The 10,302-nt window shown below is 46.9% G+C and overlaps 2 protein-coding genes across 2 annotated transcripts in view; both read left to right on the plus strand.

Annotated features, from left to right (window-relative positions):
• Positions 1–10,302, plus strand: part of LOC310669594 (uncharacterized protein) — a 570,356-nt gene that overhangs the window by 37,976 nt on the left and 522,078 nt on the right. The window lies entirely within an intron of this gene.
• On the plus strand, positions 2,068–9,802 carry LOC310669907 (telomeric repeat-binding factor 2-like). Its single transcript, XM_083424373.1, has 9 exons — positions 2,068–2,258; positions 3,887–4,101; positions 4,704–4,790; positions 5,165–5,311; positions 5,954–6,339; positions 6,536–6,781; positions 7,442–7,560; positions 8,613–8,671; positions 9,504–9,802. Exons 1-9 carry the CDS (start codon positions 2,090–2,092, stop codon positions 9,666–9,668), a joined length of 1,593 nt encoding a protein of 530 aa, XP_083280499.1. The 5' UTR covers positions 2,068–2,089; the 3' UTR covers positions 9,669–9,802.

Raw genomic sequence — 10,302 nt, forward strand, 5'->3', positions numbered from 1 at the left:
GGACTAGGAACTCCTTCCCGACCACCTTCCCAAAGCCTGCCTGATTTTGACAAGGCTGCCTAAGGGCTCCTACCATGCTGACGCAGCCCCAGCTGGCACTGCGTTCCCAGAGAGCCAGGCTTCCTGGCACAGCGGAGATCTGGCCTGGAGGGAGGAGTCTCGGGAGGAAAGGTAGCGGCAGGGCACAGGATTTTTTCCCTTTCCTAAAACATCCCCCGGTTGCTATTTTCGTATCCCGTGTGTGTATACGGGAAAATCCGGACATATGGCAGCCACCCTCTCGGGCTGCGTTACTCTTGTTGCATATCTATATTTCCTCTTTTCCCACTACTCCCCCCGCCCCGCCCCGCCCCGCCCCCCAAAGCGCTCTCTAGCACTCAGTTGGAGCAAACAGCAAGGACCTGAGTAAGGAGAACGCCATCCTATTCTTACCTAATGTTGAGAGATCATACATAATATGTAACTGGTTCATGCTCTGTGCAAGGAAACTAGAAATGGTGAGCAGGGTTAGGGGTTGGGGGTGTCCTCATATAGTCCTTCTGTTTTTCCTTTCTTTCAATGGCCAATGTATGAATACAATCTGCTAGAGCAACCCTTTGCCAACAAATATCCAACAGGAAGATTTGGAGGTGCCAAGAGTCCAGGAACAGGAGTCCTCTGTCAAATGTCCAAACCCCAAGGGACCCGAAAAACTTTTATGTCTTGAACCATCATGTGATCTTTGGATGAAAGGCTGTATTTAGAAAATTAATTAATTAATTAAAGTAGTAATAAACTGCAATCAAATCAGAAACAGTCTGGAGTCTGGAAAAAAACATATGGATCAAAAGGTATGGAAGGAAAAATGCCTGACCAAGAATCAGCAGTAAAGGGGTAGATAAAAATGGATTGCCTGTTTCCTCCCCATCCCAGGGATTAACTGTATTCCGTCTTGGTCTGCTAGGAACACCTCTCTGTAAAGTTTCCACCCCTTGTGAAAGTTGTTCCTAACCTAATGTTATCTAAATATTATAAATAATGTTATCTAAATACCAAAAAAACTCATAACAATAACAAACTTAGTTGGTCTCTAAGGCGCTACAGGAAGGAATTTTTTTCTTTTCTTTCGACTACGGCCGACCAACCCGGCAACTAAATATCAACTAAATATCTACCTGCAACTAAATATCAGGGGCATGGAGGTGTGGTTCCACTGGGGATATAGGAGTGCAGAGGCGGAGCTAGCTGCTCTGGTACCCACAGCAGCGCACATGCTGTGCACCCGGGGGTGGGGCGATCGTCCCACAGGGGCGGAGGGGCGAGCACGGGGGCGGCACCGCCTGCCGCCACAGTCCCATGGGGCGGTGCCACCCGCGGCGAGCATCCTAGGGGGGCGCGGCGGCGATGTCACCCCCACCTCAGGGATGACACCGGGGGCGCATCCCCTTCCTTAGCCAGTGCCCTCGTGCTCCGTCAACCTTCCCTTTTTTGCGGGAATTTCCCTTACTTCAGCGCCGTTTCCCGCTGCTTCCCGCTGCTATCTCGGATTGTTCGATGTCCCGTAGACTGTCCCCGGGACAGGGGAGGCTGCGGATCCCTTCTTTTCAAATCCGAAAGTTGACACTATGCTGCTGATCCCTTCTTTTCGAGGGTGCTGATCCCTTCTTTTCAAATCTGAAAGTGGACAGCTATGCTCCGTCCTCTATCCTCCCCAAGTCTGATTTCTCTGCCTGATGTCTGTGGGAACCTGCCCGGCCGCCCCCTTGATTTAATAGACTTGTAGATTTGCAAGGGTTCCTCAAGGATCATCAAGTCCAACCCTTTGAACTGCAGGATTTGCTCCTCGGTGGAGGAAAGAGTATTTGGAAAATCAATGGGGAGGGGAGGGCAACCTTTATTGGGCAGCCTCAGGCAAGCCTTGCCCTAGCCTGCTTCCCAGGGCTGTCTTGAAACTCCACTCCAGACTCTCAGGAAGAGAAAGGGCAGTATAACAAACCACACCAACCAAATCCCTTTAAGGATTCCTGCCACGTCAGGGGCAGGAATCCTTAAAGGGCGCAACTTGCGCTACGCCCCCTTCCCGGCGTCTTGGCGCACGGTAGGAGGGAAGATGGAGGAGGGTGGCTGCCGAGCGTCCGAAGGAGCCGCGGAGGCTCGCGAAAAGGCCCTCGAGGAGGCGGTGAACCGCTGGACCGGCCCCTTCTACGTCCACCAGGCCCTTCAGGCTTTCCGGGCCGGCCGCAGCCGGGACTTTCGCCAGCTGCGGGATGTCGTCTATGGTGGGCAGGCCAGTTAGTTTTACGAAAGGGGCATTGGGGGAACATTGGCGCTGGGTTCAAGGATTCTCAAGGTGCAGTGGTACCTCGGGGACTTAATTCGTTCCGGAGGTCCGTACTTGACCTGAAACTGTTCTTAACCTGAAGCACCACTTGAGCTAATGGGGCCTCCTGCTGCTGCCGCGCTGCCGGAGCACCATTTCTGTTCTCATCCTGAAGCAACCTTCTTAACCTGAAGCACTCTTTCTGGGTTAGCCGAGTTTGTAACCTGAAGCCTATGTAACCCGAGGTACCACTGTACTTCCTGCAGAGGGACGTGAATGTAAATAACTAATAATAATAATAATAATAATAATTTTATCATTTATACCCTGCCCGTGTGGCTGGGTTTCCTCAGCCGCTCTGGACGGCTCACAGCACACAGTATATCAGAACATACTAAAACATCAGACATTAAAATATATTGCCTAATAGCCCCAGTTCCACTTATGTCACTATTACATATTTACATTTATATATCACATTTAATAGTCATTAGGTGTTTTCATTTAAGAAAAAGTGAACCTAAAGCAACTTAAAATATAATACAATCTATATCCCTGGTATGTTTGTCATTTGCCTTTAGAAATTAAGGGAACCGATTTTAAAAGAAAAGGCACAACGTACAACTAACCAACAGCACAGAACCCAAAAGGAAGGTCTGAAAACAGCCAGTTGTGATTCTCAGCAAGATGGTTAGGATACATGCCCCCTTAAATGAATGCCTCCTAAAGCCCATCACAGATGGTCACGAGAAGGGTTAGGATCCCCCCACCCACACTTAGCCTCCTAAGTACAGTGGTACCTTGATTTATGAACTTAATCCGTTCTGCAAGTCTGTTCTTAAACCAAAATGGTTCTTAAACCGAGGCGCACCTTCCCTAATGAGACCTCCCGCCTCCGGTGCCCTTCCACCGTTCGTATTCCGTTCTTAGACTGAGGTAAAGTTCTCAAACTGGGACACTATTTCCATTTTTTTGGAATTCGTAAACCAAATCGTTCTTAAACAGGACTGTTCTTAAACCGAGGTACCACTGTACCTGAAAACTTCAGCGCCCTCTTGAAATCTATTACAAATTGGAGAATGTTGATGCGTATATTTAGAGAATGAGTTTAATGAGTTTTGGGTATGGCCCGTAGTTGAGTGTGATGGTTTCCAGAAGCCAACCGATAGGAATGACCTAGCACCATTGGAGTATAGTGTTAAGAAGCTCAACTACTTTCCCACTCATTTTCTTACAGCAATTATTTCTGTATGTCTGTAAATAAAATCTGTACATACTGCATTTCTGCCCTACAAAACAGGAGCCCCAACAAAATATCTGACCACAAAGATGAAGACACTGAAAAGCGATGTGTTTGTGTATATATGGATACTAAGGATATTGTAGATTACACACAAAAAGCAAGCAAATGCGCAGTGACTCCTGGGCCAAAGGGCATGTTGGGATGAAGTTGGCTGTCTGTATATGGTCAGGGGTATAAGGTATGGGACAGGGCTTTGGTGCCCTGGCCCAAGCCTCATGACACCTGATTTGCTGAACTATCTGATTTTGCTCAGTGACTGTTTGGACTGTCTTGTTCTTCTCCAGCTGTGCTTGCACGGCCCCTGGCGCAAGAGAAATGTATTGGCATTCAGCTGCAGATTGTGCAGTTTCTGTCTAAGATTGATGAAGATTGGACCATTGATCCCAAGACCAAGTTAATGCCTCTTGAAGATGCCCTTGTTATTTTGGATGAGATGAAGGATGAACTAGAGTTAAACAGTGAGGTATTAGAAGAAATAAGACAAAAAATAAAGGAAGCGGTAAGTGTTAGCAATTCCTCTTCTGTAGGCACTGCTTACTGTTTCTCAGCCTAGTTAGAAAGTATGAGGACAGCTGTCTTTAAGTTTCGAAATGCAGTATATATCAGAAAGGGTTTAATGAAGGTTCTAATTCAATGCCAGGATTAACTCTTGCCTATTTTTCTCCATGCTTAAATTAAGCTTTTCAATACGTTCACAAAAGTTAGTAGAAGCAAGGAGGCAAGATTCCTAGATGGTGGGATGAAATGAGAGAGAAATGTATGCTCAAAGGTGCCTGAGTTTATTGGAACTCAGCATGTTTTCCTTCTTCGGGAAATCCAGGGTAATCCAGGAAAAATTGGCTTCTTGACTGACTCTCCTAAGGCATCCATTATTCCAATGTTGTTAGCCTACAGATATATAAGTAGCTTGTCTTACTTGAATTTAAACATAATTTTCTTTAATAAGTGATCTAATATTACACAATGAAAACCCACCGAGCTGAAAATGTAAAGCAGATCTAGAAAACTGCCGGGGGGTTGCTCCCAAACAGTATCTTCTTAGATTAGGAACATTCCCCCAAAGTCTTCCTTGCAAACCATTATTTTGTCTTTCTTCTTCAGGCTGTTATAATGTGTATAAAAAACAAAAAATATGGACAAGCCAGAATGATCTTGAATAAACACATGACAAAGGACCCAAGTTCCCAGGTGAGCTTTCAGCAGGTATGAGTTCATGTTGCAAATGTTGTTGTTGTTGAAATGTGCCTCTTGTAGGGTCATTTCACTACAAAGCAGAATCATGGTTTGTCCTTCCCACATTCTCCAATTCAGTGAGTGTCTTAAATACTTAGGAGTTTATTTTCCTCCTTACGCAATGAGAAAAATTATATCCGCAAGCAGTACATGTTGCTACCGATTGTGCTCTAGTCATCATTACTTTCATGCATTAGTGACATTACCTAGACTGCTCTTGTGGTTTGGCTTGTTTTGTTTAAACGTCTAATGACTGCAAAAATTGTTTTTATCTCTGCCCTGCGCTACAATTTGCTTGCAAGTTCTGAAAAACATTTCCCTTTTCTTAGAAAATGAGGTCAATGTTGCAGAGAATCATCCGAAGGAAAAAGTTAACGCATCCAGCCATCTTCAACTTTTCCTATGAAGTTTTCCAGCAGAGCATACTTCTGTCTTTAGAAAGCTGCTGGAGTGTCCCTGAGCCCTTTCTCCTACACGTAAGCAAGGCTATGGGGTGTTGTTTGATTGTTGTAGTAGTGGGAGGACTATAGCTCCGTAGCCGAGCATCTGCTTTGCATGCAGAGGGTCCCAAGTTCAATCCCTGACATCTCTAGCTAGGACTGGGGATGCCCCCTGCTTGAAACCCTGGAGAGCCACTGTCACTCAATGTGTGGTGATGGAAAACTATGTGAGCCAGCTTTTTTTCTTCCTATGTTCCTGTGTGTTGCTGGAGCACTTGAATATCACCCACGTTGCCACAGCAGAGTTCTTGCCGTCTAACCACTGTGATCAAAAAAGCACATTCAACACCTGAGACTTAAGACAGAAGCCTTCTCCCTGGACTAACTATGATGTGTTTGGGAAATATTTTTGTGAAGAGCAAAGTGCCCCACTGCAGAGCAGAACAGGGCTGCAATGTCACATTTGACATATATCAAGCTTGTAACCTGACAATGTTTTGGACTAGCAATACCCAACAGCTCCAGCATCATGAGGCTGTGCTGACTGGGGCTTAGGGGGGTTGTAGGTAAAGCATCTTCAGGGCACCAGCTTGGGCATGGCTGCTGTATAGAAGTAGAAAAAGAAAAAGAAAGTAGAGCAGTGTTGTCTAGTAACTGTGTTCACACTCTCTGTTTAAGATGGCAAAAAAGGATTTGGACGATCAGATAGAGACCGGGCTCAATCCTTTGGAAATGGCCAGCAAGGAGGAAATGGTGAAAGAAACCTCAGAGTTGGCAGCAGCAGATAATCCTGAATCTGTGGGAAGATCTGATGAGACTTTGGAAGAGCCCAGGCCTGAGGGAGGGCTGAGCAATACAGCGGAAGAAGAGCCCAAGTCTCGGGAGGGAGGCCGTGAGACAGTTGCAAGGCTTTGGATGGAGGCAAAGGGAGCTGTTTTGGAAGTTGCTAAAGGGGTTGATGAGTGCCAGGCAGCTTCAAAGCCAGAAGAAGAAACCAGTGGAGCTGCAGAGCCTGCTCTAGTTGCTGATGCCACTGTCTCAGCAGCTTCCAGTGACACTGACAGGTTAGCAGCCTATGGCCTCTTCCAGTTTTGACTCCTTCGCCATGCTGGGCAGCTGTTTTGCCATACAACTTCTGGCTCTCAGCACTCCAACTCAAATTGCACCTGCTGCCAGGGGAGCAAGGTCTTGGGCGTGAGGTCAACAACATAAACTGGCAAAACTTGGGGAGCAACCTGCTGAGGTTTCTTTCTTTTGCAGATGCTCGCTTAAGAGGATGGTATGGCATCCATGTTTGGCATCTGATTTCCACGCAGCCAAGTGCCAAAGGGAGGAGGAGAACCATGCTGCCTCCAGGCCACACCCTAGTGAACACTCAGTGTCCATAAGCACACTGGTTATGGGGTCAGAGAGCGGGAACCCCCCAACTTCCTGCCAAGTTTCATCCAAGAGGCCTGCGCAGCCCCAAATACCCACCCAGCCTGATGAGACCTCCCAATCTCCCAGGTAAGAGTCCATGACTGCTGTGAGGTCTGCTGGGGAGCTGGCACAGCATGAAGCATTTGGTGCCACTTTCCCCTTTGCAAGGAATCCATTCAAAGGCCTTAGGCCTCAGCCCAGAAGCTCCAAGGAAGGCAAAGGTGGTTGCAGTGGTAGGGTTGCATTGCTGTGCATCTTCTCCCCCAGCTAGTAGAATCAGGTGGCGAGAGAATCAGGTTCACATACCTTGTCTTAATCTTTATTACTCAGATTGCAAAGATAGCAGAATTGCCAATACGGTCTCTGTCCCCATTAAAGACTGCTTACCAAATTTATTGTGGCAGAAACACCTGTGCTAGACTCTGCTTTGTCAGATGCCTGGAATGTTAGCTTCAGTTGCCAGACAAAAGGTAGAAAATGTTATTTCTCTCCCCCCTCCCTCCTTCCGTCAGTTTCAAGGATCAGGGTTTAGGTTTCTGCCACCAGCTATTTGCTCATATTTAAACTGTCATAGGTCTCCGCAGTAGTGTGTTTGCTGTGACAAATTAACCTCCCTCCTTGTCTGATACTTAAACTCAGCATCTCCATAATTTTGGTTATGTGTGACATTAACTGATGCTGCTCAGTCCTGTCCCATCTCCTTGTGGGCTAAGTCTTTTCTCACTTGTGTTTCTCTGTTCCATTCAGATTAGCTAAGAGGAGACTAATTTGTCCAGATCAGAATGAAGAAGAGGATCTCCCAGGTGGTGAAGAGGTTCATAGGGACCGGGACCGGCCCGAGACCCCCAGAGACGCCCGACACCTGGGTAAGCAGCAACGGTTTAAATCTGCTTGCCTGGTTTTGGGTGCTCGGCATGATCAAGGTTTCTTTGCCCCAAGGCTGCTATTGCAGAAATATAGGAAAGCTACTCTCCAAAGAGCCCAGCTGTGAGTGAACATGGATGGCTGTTTGCCACATAGTTTAGAGTTGCCATATCTTGAAGAGAAAAAAGAGGACAGCCTGAGCCAGGGAAAGAAGTGCACCCACATGCCTCTTTTCCCAGCTTGGGCTGGCAGCAGCAGCGGTGTATAGAGCGGTGTATAGAGTCGGCCAAGCTTTCATTTACTGTATATACTCGAGTATAATCCGACTTTTTCAGCACATTTTTTATGCTGAACCCCCCCCCCCCCCCGGCTTATAATCGAGTGCGGTGGTGGCGGAGGGATGAGCGGCCCGAAAAGAGCCCTTTCTAGCTGCTGGTCCCACCCGCCTCTTGCAAGGGCAGGTACAGGAGCTGGGGTTGGGAGAGGTGCTGCGTTGCGCTGTGCCTCTCCTAATCACGGCTCCTATGCCTGCTCTTGCGAGCGGCAGAGGCAACGGCAGAGGGACAAGCGGCCCGAAAGGAGCCCTTTCAGGCTGCTCCTTCCCCCTCCTCCGCCTTTACCACTGTTGGCGGTGGAGGAACAAGCAGCCTGAAAGCAGCCCTTTTGGGCTGCTTCTTGTTCTTCCACCGCTGCTGCCGCCACCACCAGGTTTCTTGGGTGGTGAACCGGCTTATACCCGAGTCAACAAGTTTTCCCAGTTTTTTGTGCTATAATTAGGTGTCTCAGTTTATATTCCAGTCGGCTTATACTCGAGTATATACAGTAATAAAAGAGGACATGTCTGGCATGTCTGGCAACCCCAACATAGTTTCATCAGTAGTTGGCTGCCAACGCATCATGCTGCCAAGGGCTGGGTAGAAATTGACCACTACCCTGGATTTCTGATGAGGGACAGTAGTGGTAAAACCTCCCAATTACTGAGCCAGTAGCAATAACCAGCATACTGAGTGGTTCCATGCATCCTGTAAAGTTTGTAAATGAATTTGTGTTTCAGAATCGAAGGACAAAAGCAGCAGCAGCAGCAGCACTTCCCTCTTGGGTTCTAAAAAGAAGGTAACCAAGCCTACACCCAGTCTGGAGCTGAGCACACCAGTGAGGACAGATAGGTCTGCCTTGATAAGACCCCTCTGAATGGAGGCCAGTTGAGGAGGACCCCCTCTCCCAAATGAAGTAACTGATGAAATCCCCATTAATGGGAACATAGGAAGCTGCCATATGCTGAATTCTGGTCCGTCTAGCTCAGTATTGTCTGTGCTACAGGCTTTCAGGCAAGGGGTCTCTTTCGCAGCTCTGCCTGGATATGTCACAGGTTTGAAGCTGGGATCTTCTGCGTGTTCAACCACTGGACTACGGGGCATCTCCTAGTTAATTAATCAAGGGCAGTGATGGCCAAACCTGGCCCTCCAGCTGTTTTGGGAGTACAATTCCCATCATCCCTGACCACTGGTCCTGTTAGCTAGGGATAATGGGAGTTGTAGTCCCAAAACAGCCAGAGGGCCAAGTTTGGCCATCACTGATCAAGAGTCTTGGATACCCAGATGTTTCCAAGAAGCCTGGGCAATCTCAGCACGTCATATCTGCAATCTTTGATAGCCTCTTGAACCACACTGTAAGGTGGCTGAATTTTATTACCCACATTTTGCAGAAGGAGAACTAAGTGTGGAGAGCGTGCCATCAAGTTGGGTTTAATCTCTCGAAATATGGGCCAGATTTGCCTGTTGTGAGTCACTGGGCTACAGCCCATGTCAGCGGTAATCTTCTGTTAGCAACAGCCATGGAACCATCTCCAGAGGGTGGGGTATCTGTCGTTCTGTCATGGAGGCAGGGGGCAAGTCTTACAGCATTTGATGGTTGCTCACGAGAGCCTGTGCCCTCTTCTTTCTAGATCTGGACTTCAGAGGAGTCTCAGTGGATTAAGGAAGGTGTGAAGAAGTTTGGGGAAGGGAGGTGGAAAGCCATCTGCCAGGCATTCCCCTTTAAGAACCGGACGCCTGTGGCGATCAAGGACCGATGGCGGACGATGAAGAATCAAGGGCTCTTGAGGAATTAACGTGGAAGCAAGTGGCTGAGCTTCAACACTATGTGGACACAGGGTGGGCCAGAAATACTTTTGTAGTGTATTGCATTGGGCCAGCAGGCTGGTCACTGCAATCTCTTAGCATCCCTTTGCTTTCTCACATAGATTCAGCCAACAGAACTTGAATAGGATATATTCTATCCACAAACAGGACAACACCATCTTATATTCTCAGGATAGGCAAACATTCTTATTTACTTTTGGAATCAACTTACTTCATTTAGGATTAATAACATACTGTATAAAATCCCACCACACTCGACCAACTCCAAAGATTATGCATTGCCTTGAGTTAATTTAAAACTAAATGTTATTTTTACTGAAACTGCAGTGTTTCACACATTTTGTGTAGCAATTGTGTTTGTGTTGCACACAAACCATACAATTGTATAGTTATCAAAATATTTCCAGTGTTGCTACAGTTGGTAAGAAAGTGATGAGTTCTTTAGATACTACTTTTTTTTGGACCGAAATCCAAAGATTAAGCCTCGCCTTGAGTTAATTTAAAACTAAATATTATTTTTACTGAAACTGCAGTGTTTCATTTTGTGTTGCAATTGTGTTTGTGATGCACACAAACTATACAATTGTATATTTTTTCAAAATA

This window comes from Podarcis tiliguerta (assembly GCF_965153285.1).
Source record: "Podarcis tiliguerta genome assembly, chromosome: Z".
Classification (NCBI taxonomy): Eukaryota; Metazoa; Chordata; class Lepidosauria; order Squamata; family Lacertidae; genus Podarcis; species Podarcis tiliguerta.